This window comes from Solanum stenotomum, chromosome 6 (assembly GCF_019186545.1).
Source record: "Solanum stenotomum isolate F172 chromosome 6, ASM1918654v1, whole genome shotgun sequence".
Taxonomy (NCBI): domain Eukaryota; kingdom Viridiplantae; phylum Streptophyta; class Magnoliopsida; order Solanales; family Solanaceae; genus Solanum; species Solanum stenotomum.
Window position 1 is genome coordinate 40701922 of NC_064287.1, and position 18145 is coordinate 40720066.

At 33.7% G+C, this 18145-nt stretch overlaps 1 protein-coding gene and 1 pseudogene across 1 annotated transcript in view; one reads left to right on the plus strand and one right to left on the minus strand.

Annotated features, from left to right (window-relative positions):
- Nucleotides 1–14478: 14478 nt before the first annotated feature.
- On the minus strand, nucleotides 14479–15699 carry LOC125867605 (NEDD8-specific protease 1-like; annotated as a pseudogene).
- An 828-nt stretch (nucleotides 15700–16527) lies between these two features.
- The window catches only part of LOC125868748 (uncharacterized), a 13998-nt gene continuing 12380 nt past the window's right edge, over nucleotides 16528–18145 (plus strand). Inside the window, exons 1-2 of the mRNA XM_049549321.1 lie at nucleotides 16528–17330; nucleotides 17440–18141. Of these exons, the coding sequence (XP_049405278.1) occupies nucleotides 16625–17330; nucleotides 17440–18141 (1408 nt within the window). The 5' untranslated portion in view covers nucleotides 16528–16624. The remainder of the gene's footprint in view (nucleotides 17331–17439; nucleotides 18142–18145) is intronic.

The window sequence follows — 18145 nt, forward strand, 5'->3', positions numbered from 1 at the left end:
CCCCCCCCCCCCACTATGTCAGATGTCTTTGCCTTAGGGTATAACTCAGGATGTTCCACATAACATTCCTCCTCATTGTGTGCTTGTATCATGCACGTCTTGCAAATACTTTGGCACGTAGTCATATTTGATCCTTACCTATTTTTCAGCAATTTCTCTATTCTTCTTTTTCAACCCTATGTTTATGCGTTTGGGAAATTCCCCCAATAAATCCACTTCGACCTTCACCCTCGCACAACTTGGCCTTGTTTGATTTCTTGTCGCCATGTCTACATGTAGTGGCTTTCCCACTGCTGCTGCCAACGAAAAGACTGCCTATCTTCTAAAAAAATTTGGCGGCAATGCTGGAAAAGATCCATGCAATTGCGGATCAAATAATGGATCCCACTTCAAAGTTCTCATAGGATAGGACCAATTGTGATGCATAATGTAAAAGGATGGTTTGGATAACAAGTTCACATAATCCTCCAGTAGTGTGGCCCTTATAAGCACATGTCTGTTACTCAATAAGCCAATACTATATTCTCCTTTTAACTCACACTGTTTGGGGATTAATTTCCGTAGAGCTTGAATGTCTGGCCATTCATATAAAAATTTCCCAATTACAACATATTCAAGATTTTCATTGATAATCATCTGATCCACCTTCTCTTGTTCCCATATGATTCTTGGTTCGCCATGTAAGTATGTAACATGTTTTAGCGGAATAAGTTTTTTAGACGCTGAGTTTGGCTTCAGAAAACCAGCGTACGTTTTGAACTGATTTGACTGACTTCCTTCTTGTAAGGAGGGTCAGCGGCCGTGGTGGTCATTGCCATCGGAAAGCATCATAATGTAGAAGTTAAATTAACGGAATTAAATTTTGAATTCGCTTCTGACTGAAGGAATTATGTAATGTTGGACTAGGAGACTCGACTTTGGAATCGAAAGAGAGTACCATTTTTTGATTCTCTATTGTCATGGAAACTTGATCATTATGATCTTCAAATTGATCCATCTAAAAAGTAAGTAAGAATTAGAAAAAATGAATTTAGATAAATAGTTGGAGAAACTTAGGCTCTAAGAAAGTGTTATAATTCCATTTATTACAAGACTTAAAAGAAAGCCAAAAAAAATATCTGACCTCAGATTTGGAAGTTTTTGTCAACTTTTGTTGTAAATAAATGATTTATAATAAAAAGAAGTGGAGGATTTTATTTAATTTAATATTTATATTTGTGGAAAGAGAGGAATATGTCTGTGTTAAGGAAGGAAAATTAATTGACTTAAATTCTTAATTTCATGTTTTTAATTTTGCTAGGAGTATGTTATTCAATTGTCCAATTGACTTTTCAAATTATATTTTCTCGACATTGTTCGTTTTGTGTGTCCACATGATACGAAACTTGTTAATTAATTCAATAGTTACGTGTTAGCAAGTAACTAGTATGTACTAATATAGATAACTATATTTATAAATATTTGATTTTAAAAAGTATGAATAGAAAATTGAGAGTTGATGGGGAGCTAATGCACAAGAAAGAAGCTTAATTTTTTCTTAGGAGTTGTGACTTTTCTGCAGAGTTGTGTCTTTTTTAAAAGGTTCAGATTTTTTTTTGAAGGGTTGCGATTTTTCGGAAAGATTGTGGCTTTTCCAAAAGATTGTGAATTTTCTGAAAAGTTGTGACTTTTTCGATAAGACACAATAAACACTTGTTCATACTATTTTTTGTTGACTATAAATAGAAGAGTCTCCTCTTAGTTTTAATCAACGAATTTTCTGAACTATTTCTTGTTCTGCACAAATAAATTCTAGTGTTTGGTTTTTGAAAATATACTTTGAAGTTTACTGTTTCTTATAAAGTTTTGCAAAATTATTGTTCTAAATATCTTATAATACAGATTGACAACAATAAATACTATTTTAGTGATGAAGTTGTTTATCGAGAAAACAATATAATTAAATTTATATATAAAATCAAAAATACGAATCTCAGTTTAACTCATTAGATTTGAGTTAGTTACGATTAAATGTATTTGATAATTCAAGTGAAAACGAGATGAATGATTGTACTGGATCTGGAGTTGCTACTATATTCCTTGGGATCAACTCCCTTACAATAATGTAAAAATTATTATATATTTATATAGGTTATAAAGGCCTAAAGGGGATATATTAATCTTTAAAAAGTCTCCATTCGAGCTCTATGGTTATTATCATTTGTTGCGATGTTGTGTATATATCTGTTTTTTATTCAATCTATAAACACATGTATTTTTTAATTTAGCGTAAATATAATGTGCATGCGACTTCTTACCCGTGAACAATTAATCCAAAAGAACCTTTTCAATAATCGTGCTTATTACTTCAAAAGTAAGTTTAGTTTAAATTTACCTTATCCAGCAATCCTAAATGTCAAAAGAAATTTAATTGTCAAACAAGAACTTTGTCTCCTTTTGGATGTTTTAGATTTGCACCACAGTTTTATTTGACTAGAAGTCCGACTTTTATCGAGTCCTACTTAACAATTTATTATTAAAAAAAGTTAAACTAAAAATAAGCATTAAGTAACTTTAATAAGGGAAATTTGGTAAACATAACAAAGTCTTTCTTTATTTCTTAAATTTTGTGCCTGATCAAATAATATCACTAGTACAAAGAGAGTATTAATAGTGATGATTAAGTGTGAAACTTAGATGAAAATATTTATTAGTTAGCAATGTGATTCACATGTATTATGTATTCATTTGATTAATATGAACGTGAGATTCTTCGAACACCTGAATATTCTTAAATCCTAGATGTTTTAATTCATATAATAAGTTCACAACAAGTTGAGATCATCCTCTATCTTTTTACATATTTATATTAACTGTTTAGTTTGTCAATTTTTACTAAGTCAAATAATTGACAAACTAAACAGTTAATATAAATATGTTCAACTTGTCAGCGCAATTAGTGAAGATCTCAGTTTCTGTGCATCAAGAACTCTGTCCACATTTGGAAGCAAGTAGATGTCAAAATGCATGGAAAACATCCATGTCGGATCCTCCAAATGTTAACGTTACACCTTTTTTTTTGAGGATCAGAAATGAGTACAACAACATTTTTGAAAGATTAACAAAGACTAGCATAAGAAAAGACTGAAATTTACCTTTACTATGTAAACGCTCACGATCTCTCCTCCAGACGTGGTACAACTCACATTTACTAGCTCAAGTCCTAAGTAATTCATGGCCTCCATCAACTGCGTAAATCCACCAGGTTTACGTGATCCAGAGACCTTCAACAAGAACTCTCTTGCACCAATTTGGTTCACTTCCACCTAGAATGCAAAAATGTCAAGGAGACTTGAAGCACCTGTAAAACAATAGAAAGAAACAGAAAGAAATTGAGCAACGTCCATGTAACACCCCAGAGAATTTTTTTTACTAAGACTCGAGCCGTCCTTCATGTGGAGTGAGATTTTACCGAGGAATAAAAATTTCTTGAGTGTTAAGTTAAGGTCCCTAGATGTAGCACATTGAGTTCCAAGAAGAGTTGAATTGGAAATAGTCATTTTTGGAAAGAATTCAAAAATCTGGAAGTTTGGCTAAGTATGGAAAAAAAGTGAGTTTTTGGTCAAATTTGAGCAGTCATAACTCCTAGATCAGAATGAGTTAGGTGAATTTCCAGTTATGTCTGGAAATCTTTTGGAATGATCTTTCCAACGCCGCTGAGTTTGCTCGATTTCAAGTTTGTATGAGTGAGTTATGCCCTTTGGAAGTTGGGTTGTTGGCACAGCCGCACAGGGCAGTCCGTCCGGAAATTTTAAGGGTATTTTGGTCTTTTCCCTAACCAATACTTTTGGTTATTTAAAGGGTCTAAGCTGATTTTTAGATCAGTTTTCCCTTTTTCAAAGTGAGAGTTAGGGTTTTGAGAGAGAAGAGGAGAAGAAGAGGAGGAGAAGAAGAAGCAAGGTTCATGGAGATCGTCGTGAATTTCGTCGGGGGTGATCCCTATTAAGGTATGTGAGTTCATAGTGTTGGGTTGGTTCTTTCCCCCACACGCCAAACTCGTTTTATTTCCGAGAAAAAATTGGTTGTGTTGTTGAAGTTGTTGGGTTGTGATTGTTGAATTCTTGTGGTTGTGTTGTTGAAGTTTCTTGCTGGTTTAGTACATGTTTCCAGTTGTGTTTTTGAGTTGAAATCCACTGTATGTTGAGGGGTTTATGATCCCAAGTGTTTGCTGCTGGAACCTTTGAGTTTGAGAGGGTTTAGAGTTGGAAAGAAACAAGGGGAAAAAGTCGGATTTTTGGGGGAAAAGGGCTGGGGTGTCGCGCCAGCCAGCGCACCCCAAAAAGGGACGCTGAACTTTCCCATTGGGGTAGAGTGCATGGCAGAACGCCCAACAGGCCCCTCTGAAGTTTGAGGGCTGGCGCCCCGCGCCTCTTAGAGCGCCAAGGACGCCAATCCTTCCCTTTTTCTTTCATTTCCCATTTTTTTTTCATACATGTTCCTTGGTAATATACCTATGTTTCATAGTTGTTTTCAACACTCCAAAGTATGTCTAAACGTCAAGAACTCATCCATAACATGTGATCAAACACCTTGAATTCATAATTCCAATTCAAGTGAAGTTAGTTTCCAAGTCAAGTGAAGTTCGAAGTCAAGCTTAGAAGTAAAGTAAGTCAAAGCAAGTCTCTAAAGCTTTTCAAGAGTCGTTATTAAACGTTTTACCTTCGTTTTAAGGTTCAAGCTCAAGTCGAGTAAAGAGTATAGAGTTCCAAGTTAAGTATAGAGTTCCAAGTTAAGTCAAGAGTTTTCAGTTAAGTCAAGAGTCAAGAGTTGAGTTCATTTCTCAAAAGTTATTAGGGAACTAAGTATTTTCCAAAGAAGTTTATAAATGTTTTCACATTTAAGATGAGAGGAAACTGAGATTTCCAAAAGAGTTTTGAGCAGTTTGAGCACTATCTCTTTTAAAAAGAAAAGATGAGTTTTGCAAAAGAGTTTCAAAAATATGATTAGTATGACAAATTGAGTATGTCATCAATGTTTAAACAGTATGGTCTCTAGATATACCATCAATGTTTAAGCAGTATGAATATCCCGAGTAATCAATGATCATATTAAAATATGGTTTTGAGATGTTCTTTTTAGAAAGAGTTTTCAAGAGCCTTTGGGTTAAGTTTTGAGTAATTATCTCAACTAAAGAAAGATGTGTTAAAAACACTTATGAGCTAAAGTATATTTTTGGGAGTAGTCTTGAGCACCGAATTGGGGACATGAGTTCATATTAACTCAACTCTCCATAAGAACCATGTAGCCAAACATGGGATTTCTCGGGTCATACTTTTTAGATGATCATGAAAGTTAAGCTAGTGGATCCACTAAGCAATAGCGTTCTATATGACGGCAAAGTATAGGACAGTTATGGCAGCGTGGACAAGACGCTGTGTCACCACTTAAATTCATAGTGGTGGTTGTCAGTTAGAGAAACTCTCACAATAGAAATTACATGGTTCCTTGAGGGGTTCTGCTTAGTATGGATGGGGGTATGAGACTTCATTAATGCATTGCACAATTAGACTTTGAGAGGAAGCATGGTATTTTCATGATATTATAAATATGATTTTTACGTCATGTTTTAAATAGTTTTACAAGCTTTATATATATTGCATGTGTCTCATTGCTTTATATTGAGTTCAGTTATTCATGAGTCGAACAGAGCCAAGGTAAGTTCTCTTTTGTATCCCTTTCAAGCTTAAGTTGTTGTTTAGCTTTCCAACTTGCATACTCGTACATTCCATGTACTGATGCCAGTTGGCCTGCATCATTTTATGATGCAGACGCAGGTACCCAGGATCAGCATTTAGCACGCCGTTGATCCAGCTGAGCACTCCAGAGTTAGTGGTGAGCCTCCTTGCTTTCCGGAGGACTCGATTATTGTTTTGTTAGGATGTTGCGGGTTCTGTCCCAACACCCATCTCAGTGTTATAGAGGCTTCATAGACAGTCAGTCAGTTAGTTTTGAGTCTCTCATCTATGTATATATATAAATATCCTATTTTGAGATTCGAGTTGCCTTTGTGCCCATATTTTATAAGTTAAGTTGTTTTGTAATCTTGCATTTGCATTGAGTTATTCTGTTGAGTTAGGCTTCCGCTGAGTTAAGAAAGTCAGGCCAAGGGTTCGCTTGGGGCCAGAAATGGTCTCCGGATGCCGGTCCCACCCAGGGTGTAGGCTTGGGGCGTGACAGTCCAGCACCTCCATTCTCGTCCTATCAGTTGTATCAATTGAAATTTGTGTTTTCTCATTTGTTTGTCCGGTAACTTTGGACATTTCAGCAGGGGCGGAGCTACAGCCATCGAAGGGTGGTCAGCTGAGCACCCTTCGCCGGAAAATTTCACGATATAAAGAGGTCAAATTCTCGATTTAAGAAATAAATAATTAATATTGAACAACATTAACATAAACTCTTCCATGACACTGTGGTAAAGCTTGTTCAGTTCCACCCTTTGTCCACGGAGCACACAACAGTTTTTATTTTATTTGATGAACACAACCTTACACATGCCATTATTAAAATTTTAATAATATAGAGTAACATATATGAATAAATTCTTTTAATTTTGAATATTTAGAAATCATGTATTTTTAATTTTTATCTAGGATATAATGCACTTTCGAATGGTGAAAACAAAAAAGCCAACATTTTACATTAAAAAATTGTGTTTATATATGTTAACAACTTTAAACCCAAAGCTAAAATCAATACATGCATTTTATCTTCTTCTTTTTTTTAAGAAAAAAAGTTTCTACTGGTGTGATTTATGTTTTGTAAAGCTAGACGCATTTGTTCTATCAATATTTCACTTTAAAAACAATAATCATATATTTTTATCATATAAAATCAATGCATCAAAAAGAAGAAGAAAAACTCGATTGTTTATATTTGATACTGACAAATGGAGATCGTTCATGGTAGAATCACTAGATTAAATAAATAACATTCAACTCACTTATTAAAAAAATTCTTGAACACCTTTGATGAAATTTTTGGTTCCGTGCCACTGCATTTATAAACATCTACTTTCTACCCAAGTTTCTAAAAATGTTAAAATGGTCCATGACCCCACAATCATACCCCACTTTTTCCCACTTTTTCACTTTTTCTAACTCTAATCCTAAAATTTAAATTAAAAAAAAAATAAATGGCTATTGTTCAAATTAAATTTTGATGGTGTCCCCCATGCCAATTAATCTCAAGTTAGCTTGTATAGTCATGCCTTCTTATAGTATATGTTGACACCCAATTTTGACCCTCCACAATATAAATTAATCATTTCGAGCTTCTCCAATTTCAAACGATTTAAAATAATTAGTTTTATAGAATTTCCAAAAAAATAAAATAAAATAAAATAAAATAAATAAATAAATAATAATAATAATAATAATAATAAATAATAATAAGAATAATATAGTTTGCGAGATTTTTAAATAGTTTTGTCACTTCTCATAATTTTTAGATAATATATATGTTTTACATAATTATGTATATAATTAGTATATTTTATGATTATTCGAAAATCGTCTCAAAAAAGATAATTATATTTTAAATACTAGGGATGGTTATAGTTTTGAGTTAATAAATTTTATGAAATTCAAAATATTCTCAAGTTATTTTTAGTAATTTTATCACTTTTTAATAATAAGTATGTATATTTTTGCAATCACGCTATTTTATAAATATTTGAAAATTATCACAAAAGATTTTACATTTTAGTTGAAAATTTTATTAATTTACTTTAAGTTATAGTTATAATATCGAGTTAATTGGTTTTGTAATTGAATTAGGTAGTTTATAATTAAGTTAATTATTTCTTATTTCGTTAAAATTAGAAGCTCATTAATTAATTTATATTAACTCATCTTATTTAAATTTTAGTTGAATTCACCAATTAAATTCTATTAGGCTATAATTGAAATCCATTATTTAATAACAATTCATCCCATCTTTTAAGATTGATTTTGGGCCCTTTTATTTTCACTCCAGCAGGCCCAATTCCCATTTCCTCCGGCCCATTCAATTCCTAGCCCACTAAGAACTCAATGCCTTCAGCAACCCATTCCAATTCACAACCCAATAATTCCCAACGATCCAAACATCATCCCAGCCCATTAACCTACTGACCCGACCCAACCCTTTTCTTCTTCAACAAAGAGACCCAGAAACATCAAAACAGCAACAACAAACGATGTCCCAAAATAGAGCAACGTACGAAGTGAAGATGCAGCAAAACAATAGCACGTGAACGACCCTGTACACGTCTTCTCCCTCACGCGTCAACAAACATCAGCTCCCACGCCCTGCTCTGCAACAACCGCCCATTTTGACCTTCCATCCGGATTTTAGGGGATTTTGGTTGAATTTCCATACAACAACAGCCTTTCCCTTGGGGGAAAAATTTGAATTGATTTGGTTGGGGAATTCCAATCTTGCCCCAAGTTCCTATCCGTTTTCTTCCCCCAAATCTGCCCTAATTTCCTAGCTATATATACTCTATATTATTCACTGTAAAAGGGGGAAGGGGACCAAAAAAAAAAAGAAAAGTTAGCAAGAACTTTCAGAGTAAAAGAATTACTAAGCTGAGACAGTCATAGAAGAAATACACCTTAACTGTATATTTTCTTTTCTTTCCGTGTTCGTGGGGATTGCTAGGACTCATAGGAACTCCCGAAGTTTACGGTGGTGGTGAAGTCGCTGACCCCCTGTTTATTCGTCTCAGTTTAGCTGCCCAGAAGAAGGTAATGCTCTCCCCTTTTTCCTCTACCTCAGAATAATTTTATTCGATGTCGGGAAAGCCTCGTGATATAATTAGTTCTCTGTTAAGTACTGATTCAGTGTTACTTTGATATGGCGTATTTGTTCTTAATCAATTTCAATGATTCCATCTTAAGATCGAGCTAATCCATGTTTATCATTGTTGCTCCCCTGCTTATTTTATGGAATTGTCATGACTATTTTGCTTCGTGTGCGCTTACTGTGATGCTGTTGAATTTGCAATTTTGTTTTAGTTGTATTTCAACATTAGGAGTCCCTTTCATCTTGTCATTACGATGTCGATTCAAAAATCTTGGAATTAGTTAATATAGAGATCGAGTGTTGTTGTATCTATTGTCCATTAGAGAAAACAACTCGTTCTTCTCTGTTCTAGTTTTTGTGATTGTCCTATTCCATAGCATAGTTGTTCGAGTCAGTTCTCATCGTCTTGTTGTTTGAAGTTTCTTATATTGAAGGTCGATTGGATGCTATGCTTAGTGTGTCTTTTGCTGCTCCTAAATAAATGTCAATTTCAGTCCTTTTATAGTTATGACTCGTCGTTTTGGTCGATATTGTCGTAATCACTGGTTCAAGATTATTATTTTTTTTTTTGTGTCAATCAATTCAAATCTCCCGACTAGGGAGGTTTGTCTGAAACTTGTTCAATGATTGACCTGCTTGCACTTGTTCTTTGAATTGGTCTTAGTTTGCTATGTTTAAAAGGTTATCTATGAATTTCAAGTTTGGTTAACACTCTGATTTCTTTGGTTACTATAATTTTTTTTTTTTATTTTTTCTAAGCCTCATTTCTTATTCTCGCAAGCTTGATTTAAACTCCTATAGTATCAAAAATCTGCATAGAGTGCTGTTTGGCGTGAATCTTTGCTCCCTTGGGATTATTAATTTTTTTGTTTACGTCTTGTTAGTGTTTTTTTTTTAGTTTTGGATGAGTATGCAATTTATCCCCATGGTCCCATAATTGTTTATTGTTGTTTTCCTCATGTGATCGCTACGATTTTTTTTTTTTATAATTCACTGTGTCTCATTTGGTTCTCTTTGCAAAATTTGAACTTAATTCTTAAACTTGAATAATTTACAAATGCTAATCTCTTTGTTTTGCTTTATGTTTTGCATGCGAAATTCCATCCGAGTCCCTTTGGACTCATCTCTTGCATATCCTTGAGTTATTTCGAGTCAGCTTCATCTTGTTCGAGTTGCTGGAGATTTAAATTACAGGTCCCAAAAAGTCGAAAGTGGTCAGTATACACTCAGTATACAGCGGTATACGCTGACATTCAGGCCCAAAACGTAAAAATACAGGGCTGAGGCGACATATAGGTGTTTGGAAGCAAGATATACACGAAAAACACCTATGCACACGCTGATATACACTGATATACATCAGCCGTATACCAAAAACGGGAATTGGGTTAAACCCCAAAATTCCAACAAATTTGGCCCAAAAGGAGGCCCAAATTCAATTTCTCTCTTACTCTTTAATTATTTAATTGTGATTATTTATTGTTCGTTAGTTAACTCTAACTTTATAATTTTTAATTAACTTAATTAGATTCCCCAAAAGATAAGTTATTTCCTTTGTGTAGGTTAACTTTTAATATTTATTTTATCTATTTTATTAATTAAATATGTTGGCCAAATTATACAGTTTTAAGTTAAATCTTTTGTTCTAAAAAATAACAAATAAAAATAAAAACAACAAACATATTCTTTAATGTCTCCCACTCAATCACTTTTTACTCGTTTAAAATTGGTTTAAAGGTCAAAGTATTTATTCCTCAAGTAAACTAAAAAAAAAATAATAATAATAATATATATATATATATATATATATATATATATTCTTTACTTGGTCATCTTTCTCAAAAAAAAAAGGATTAGTCAAAACTTTACTTTTATTCTTCAATTAATTTAAAATGATTTTTTTTATGCTTTAATGTGTTAAATTGGTTTAATTTATTTTAAAATGAACTAAATAAATTCTAATTAGTCTAGTTTTTATTGATTTTCTAATCACTTGCCTTAATTCAAATGGTTCAATTAAGGTCCCATTTTCAAAAAAGTAAAATAATATAAAATGTGTCATTTATTTAATTATTTCCTAAAAGTTAATCAAATATATTATAAGTTATTATTTTTCATGTTAAATTATTATTTTTTCTAACAATAGTCAAATATATTTTTAGTCAAGTCGCAGGTCAACCGTATGTTAGCGGGCACTTCGAATGCTTAAACCCTTCTCGAAGTGTAAATTGAACCCCGAACCCTCTTTGGTATTTTCAAATGATTTTTTCTGTTTAAATCTTTGAAAATTATAAGTTTTCTTAATTTCTTTAAAAAATTAAGTGGCGACTCTTTCTAAGTATTTTTCTTAAAATGTTTTATACTTAGAATATTTCAAAAGTGGTTTTTCTATAGATAGGAAAATTACGGCATAACAGTATATATGTTTAAATAAATCAAATTCAAGTACAACAACAACATACAATGTAGTTTCTGGTGTATACGCAAAGGCTATTAATCAACTACGCAATTCCATATTTAATGGAACTGTTAGAAAGAAAAAATGCATCTAAAAGGAAAATGTCTTTATTGACTAAGAAAAATGTGGAGATTATATTTTGGATATTAATATAAAGAAAATGACAACAGTCTTCCTCCAACAAGTTAATACGTCATAAATCATATAAATGACTCGAGTTATGATAATTATTTACTATTATAACATGTTAATTTTTTAAATCCATATAAAAACACAATGCATTTCTTTTAGATAGCGTGATCAAAAATAGAAAATCTATTCTATCTTTTTTTTTTTCTAACATATGTTGGTTTTCTTCTTGACTATTCGTTGTTATTTTTAATCTTAACTTATATAAAAATAGTTTTTTAGAATTTTAAATATAGGAAAAGGGCTGTTTTAAGGAAGAGAAAAATAAATTTAATTCAAATTTAGTTGCGGCGTGGCCGTTCTCTAACCGGTTAATTTGCAGGTGAGGTCTTTGATGATTTGGTTTTGACTAATTCAATTACATTTCTACCCCTGCTTTCATAAATAATTTTTTTTGGGTTATATATTATGTGTTGTATTGATATTTTATATTTTTATTTACGTCAAAAATTTTAATAGCTTAATTGATTGGTTATATGAATTTTCACCTGATTGATCACAAGGAGTCAATTTACACGTTATTCCATTCTCTATTTCTCTTTTCCCAACCCGAATATTTTTTTAAAAAATATTTTTATTTGAGCCCATACCTAAAAAAGTCCTAAATTGTTTTTATTTTCATAAGCCAAATAAAAATGAGATGATGATACATGTCTGTCCATTTGATTTAACGATATATATGAGTCATATGACATGACAGTAATAGTATATACAACCTTAAAATATAACAAAGAGTATACATTTTTTAAGGTTCAGGGTATATTTGTTTTTTTTTTTTTCATTTTTAGTTTAAAAAAATAATTAGGGCTATATATGACCGTTCTATCAAAGTTCAGGGTACGTTTGATCTTTCTCATATAATTTTTTTTTTGACTTCTTTGATTCAATGCCCAATTTGAGTTTTAAATATTTCACTTATAGATCTACCATTTACTTATTAGTATTTGAGTTTCTTATTTTATTTATTTTTCTTTCATTTTGTGTAAAAATGTGAGAAACAAAAAGAAAAAAAGGTGATGGAAAAAGAGAAAAAAAAATAAAAATAATTTTCTTGTGGCTATATTAATAAAAAATGAATAAAATAAAAAATAAAAATTCACTAGGTATATGTGAGCCATTTTTACAGCAAGGGATATATTAACTCTAACATAATGTATTCAACAATTATTTCACATCCTAATTAAATAGAACAGCACCATAGGTAGTAAAAAATTGCAGAATATTTTGCTTGCATTGTGTACCTTCTACACATCTATGCATTTTAGTTAGCAGAGGACTCATTGGACATATGCATCACTCAAACGAGTGCCACTGAGAATGAAGATCCACAAGTCAGTGACTTTTGAGTTAAAAATCAAAGTTGAGTAATTTTCTAAAAAAATAGTCCATAGTTGAGTGACCATATACATAAGATATTATGTCTACATGGACGATAGTCAATATTCTAGGAATCGATCCTGGTCACTCTGGTGAAAAAACGAGAATAATGAGTTTATCCCAACAAGAACATGAGTAACATGTTGAAGAATGCGTATTAATATTATTAAGATGGGAAAACAATCTAGTGCACATAACACTAGAAAATTGGTTATATAGTATATATAGATCAGTAATTAATCAACAGCTAAAAAATGAATGTCTATGTTCAACAACTCAATTCCCTTTCACTTCTTTCCTTTAGCTTCTTTTGCTGAAGGGTCCTGGAAAGGCATGAATGTCTTCCCACCCATGTATGGCTGTAGAACTTGAGGAATTTCAACTCCGTCCTCCGTCTGGTAGTTCTCAAGTATACAACACATAGTCCTTTCTGTCGCTGTAAGGGTTGAGTTCAATAAATGCACGTACTGCTTCGTTTGCTCATTAACTTAAAGGAAAAAAAAATATGTTAAGAGTAGTTCATATTTGTGTGAAGCAAAATATCTAAAACATTTGACACCGAAATGAATGAAGGGGCAGGTCAAAATACCTTCTGTCCAAACCGAATTTCCAATTTTCTCGACTGGTAGTCTGTGCAGGACACGAGCTCTCTATAAGTTGATGATACAGGGTACCATCCTTCTAAATCATACGTACTTCTTTGCTGCTGCGTCATTTAGTGCGCCAGAAACAATAGCCACAACTTGGTAAGGAAGCTTTAGCTGTGAAAAGAAACAGCTATGTCAAACCAAGTTTGAGATTAAGCAATAGTAAAAGCCTACAACTATCTAACATCTAAGGCGTAATGCATAAACAGACAGGCTACCTGTCAACTAAGCATTTCAATTTTGAAGTGCACATCAACTAGTAACTAAACACTCCAACTCGTTCCCACTGTCTAATGCACACCCAATGCTGACATGACACATAAATATTGGAGGTGTACGTCCAAATGTTGAAAATTATTTTATTTTTATAAGAATATAATGTCTTGCTACCAAAGTTTTAAAGTACATGTGATAACCTATGGCCAATATGTGGCTCTTCACATGCCTTCTTGACACATCTTCGTCTATAAAAGGGAGAAAAAGTCTTCAAAGAGAATATGAAGTAGAACGAAGCAGTTTTACTCAGTAGCCAAATAGTTTGTCTTCCTGCCTTACTAATACTGAATTTTACTCAGTAGCCAAATAATTTTACTAAGTAGCTAGCTAGTGGCATAAATGTGAGGGATTAAAATCACAAGATGAATGTTGTTAATCCATTAATAATCTTTTTTGATGACTGAGAAATTCCCTACGAAACTTGTTGGATAATGGGCCTACCTCTCTGTCCTTCTCCTCTGGAATACTAGGCTTTTGACTGCGGCAAGCTTTGAATCTGTTACTTGGACCTAGCCCACACATCACAAGCTGCGGCCTTACCATTAGACCAAAGCATTAGGGGTGACAAAAGGTGAATTATTACCATTAGACCAAAGCATTAGGGGCGACAAAAGGTGAATTATTACTGTGCTAGTGGGAGGTTGGACCTGGTAGGTTTAGTCAAGTTGTGCACAAGTAGGTCCGTACTAAGAAAAAATAATTCTGGGACTCATCCGAAGGACATCATTATACAGTTGACAGATCATTTTGCAACTCAATTATTCGTTACCTCTATACCTTTCATTTGAAATAGCAAATCTTTCCTGAAATCCAACAAAATCGTGAGATTACTGACTACCAAACTTCACGTTGGTCACTGCTGGAATTTCAATCTCACCTAGTTTTTTTATCTCTGCTGGATTTTTAACTTGTTGCATGGTTTTCACTCACATCATTGAGCATCATGCCACAGTCTTGGGAGCAGCCATCAGACCTTTTATTAGCTCCAGAATATCATTACGCATCTCAGAAACAGCACTTGGAGTGACCTGTTCCAAATGGGAGAACCACAGAGTATCTGCATCTTGGGTTCCACTGCTTGCATACCACTGACAGATGACTCATGCAATAGCTAAGACATACACGCCACAATCATAACCATTGACTTGCTTTGGCATGTTTGGACACTCTTTATAAGTGGCATTGGATGATGTATAGGGAAGAGTAACCTTGTATACTTGTTTGGCATGATACTCATTCATGCACCCGGAGCTGCTGTCATGATGTACAAATACATTGGAGTTTCTATCAAAAGCCAGTAAGCTCCAATGACTCCCACCTTCAGCCATGCACACGTCAGAATTATCGTTTATAGGTAAGAGAATCAACTTCCTTTGAGAAAGATGAAGTGGTTCCATGAAATCCTTCAGGCCTTTAGGATCAGGACACTCTTTAATCCAGAAAGCAATAGAAGGTGGTACCAGTAATATATCGTCAGATGGAAAGAGTGAGCTGAGATAGCTAAAATGGAACTCAATGATGCGGCCATTGAGATAATTAGGACCATTGAGAATGTCCAAATCTGATCGCCGAAGAACGACATCATTGTAGCTGAGAATCTTCTCATCTGCTCCGGATTTAACCATAGTGCCACTGCAACTCTATACATAGTACACAAGAATTAGATACAATAAGGAAATATAGGAAGGAAAAAAGCAAGTGAATATTTTTCTTCATTCTGTTCAAATATATTAGGTACTTCACTACTTTGTTAGTACGACATCAATAGAATTGCATGATTTCACAAAAAAAAAATGTATCTGTTCAAACATGACCAGTACTTTGACCAAAATACGACGTAAAAGAAAACAAAGAATGTCCAAAAACACTCGGGAGAAGAGATAGACTATCCATAATCACTTAGGAGACGAGATAGAATGTCCATAAACACTTGGGGAGAAGAGATTCTATGTCTTGAACCAAATAAAACTACAACCATAGTACCATACAAAACTTCCTCCATATCTTACCATAATAGATAATATCCTTCATATCTATGCAAACCAGATAATCGAACAGATTATTATGTTGAAGGTCATAACTCATAATACATTAGCTTTGCCTTGCTAAATCTGTAAGTGAATATTCTCTACCATTTCATAATTGGTATATTGGTGCATTACTTGGCTCCTAATGCAACAGAGATTTAACCTATCAGAAAAACAGTTGGACGGCTATCTCGTGAAAAAGGAATAATATCATGAAAGTAAACTCAGTGTCATGTCCCACCACTATCACAGTCAGATTTTGCGTCTGGAGAGGAGTAGAAAGCTCCAGAGGTAAGGAGTACTCTAAGTCCGTGACATAAGGCACGTGAATGAAAATATACATTGATCAGACTTCATGAAAGATGATAATGCTTCACTCTTCTCTAGGTTGTGAGCATATGTCAATACACAATGTTTTGTTGTTCTCTCACTTTTTCTATTATATTGTATGACAGACAAGAATTCCATCTCCCCAGCCTGTAAAGAGACTCGGACTAAGATATGATGAGCAACTAATCATTTGTGCTAATTGAATTCATGTAGATTGGAGACAGGCAGTGAAATTAAAAGCGCGCTTAAAGCGCAAAAGCGAGGCGCTAATGCACTCTGCCGCTTCGCATGACCTCAGGCGAGGCTCATGCTAGTGGGCCCTTCTATTTTTTTTTTTTTTTTAAAACATCAGTTTAAATTTTTAAAAAGGGGTCNTTTGTGGAAAAACAACCACGGGTGGAATTAATCGGGCAAAACAACATTTGATTGGAAATTTTAGGAATGCAGCTAAGTGTAAAAAATGCCCAGAGGAGGTTAGAGAGGAACTGAAAAATTACATGGAGGAGAAAAAAATAAGAAAGGAAGTCTATACTAACGAGTTTCCCGAATTTGATGAGTTTGAATATCAAGACAATGTTGGTGGAGAAGATGAAGTCCAAGAGATCAATCATAAGAAAAGAGGCGGAGGAAGCTTTCCTAGTGGCTCTAATAAGAAACTGGCCAAAGGAAAGGGACCTATGGATATGTTTCTACAAAAGCGTGGAACACTTAGGCAAACAAATATCAAAGACTCGTGTGATAAAGAAGCAAGAGCAATGACGATTCAAAAAGTAGCTCGCTTCTTTTATGATAATGGGATCCCATTCAATGTAGCTCGCTCAAAAAGTTTTAAGGAAGCAATTGAGGCTGTAGGAAGGTATGGTCCAAACTTGAAGCCTCCAAGCTACCATGAATTAAGAGTTCCATTACTTAGGAAGGAAGTTGAGTTGACTAATGAGACTATAAACAGACATAGAGAAGAATGGGTGAAGCATGGAACCTCCATTATGGCAGATGGTTGGACAGATAAAAAACAGAGAACTTTGATAAACTTTTTGGTGAATTCTCCACATGGAACAGTGTTCATTGAGTCGATAGATGCTTCCTCACTTGTTAAGACCGGAGAGAAGTTATGTGAATTGCTAGATAGATATGTGGAACGCGTTGGAGAACAGAATGTGGTTCAAATTGTAAGTGATAATGGTAGCAACTTTGTGTTGGCTGGTAAGAATTTATTGCTTTAAAAATCTAAGTTTTATGTTTTACTTTCTAATATCGATCAAAGTTTTGATTTCTAAATTTTAACATATCTATTTACCCTTTTTTTCTATAGGTCAACTGTTACAGAGAAAAAGACCACACATATTTTGGACGCCATGTGCAGCTCATTGTATAGATCTTATGTTAGAAGACATAGGGAAGATTCCTATCATCAAGAAGACCCTCCAAAAAGCAATTGCCCTTGTCGGTTTCATTTATGGACACTCAGGAGTCTTAAATATGATGAGAGATTTCACTAAAAATAAAGAGTTAGTGAAATGTGGAATTACTCGATTTGCAACGAGTTTTCTGACTTTGCAACGGTTGCATTGTCAAAAAACAAATCTGCGAGCAATGTTTACATCTGACAAATGGGTGATTAGTAGGTGGGCTAAGTTACCAAGGGGGAAAAGTGCAACACATATTGTCTTGACGGCAACATTCTGGAGTCAGGTTTCTAATATTTTGAAGATAATGGGGCCTCTTGTTAAAGTGTTGCGATTAGCTGATAATGAGAAAAAACCTGCCATGGGGTACATTTATGAAGCCGTGGATAGAGCTAAGGAGGCTATTGCAAAGGCATTTGAAGGGAATGCTGCAAAATATAAAGATATCTTTAAGATTATTGATGAAAGATGGCAATGCCAATTGCATCATCCATTACATGCTGCTGGACATTATTTAAATCCAGAGTTCTTCTTTCAAAATCCAGGTATTGAGAATTGTCAAGAAGTAACAGATGGGTTGTATGCTTGTATTGAAAAATTGGTTCCAAGCAC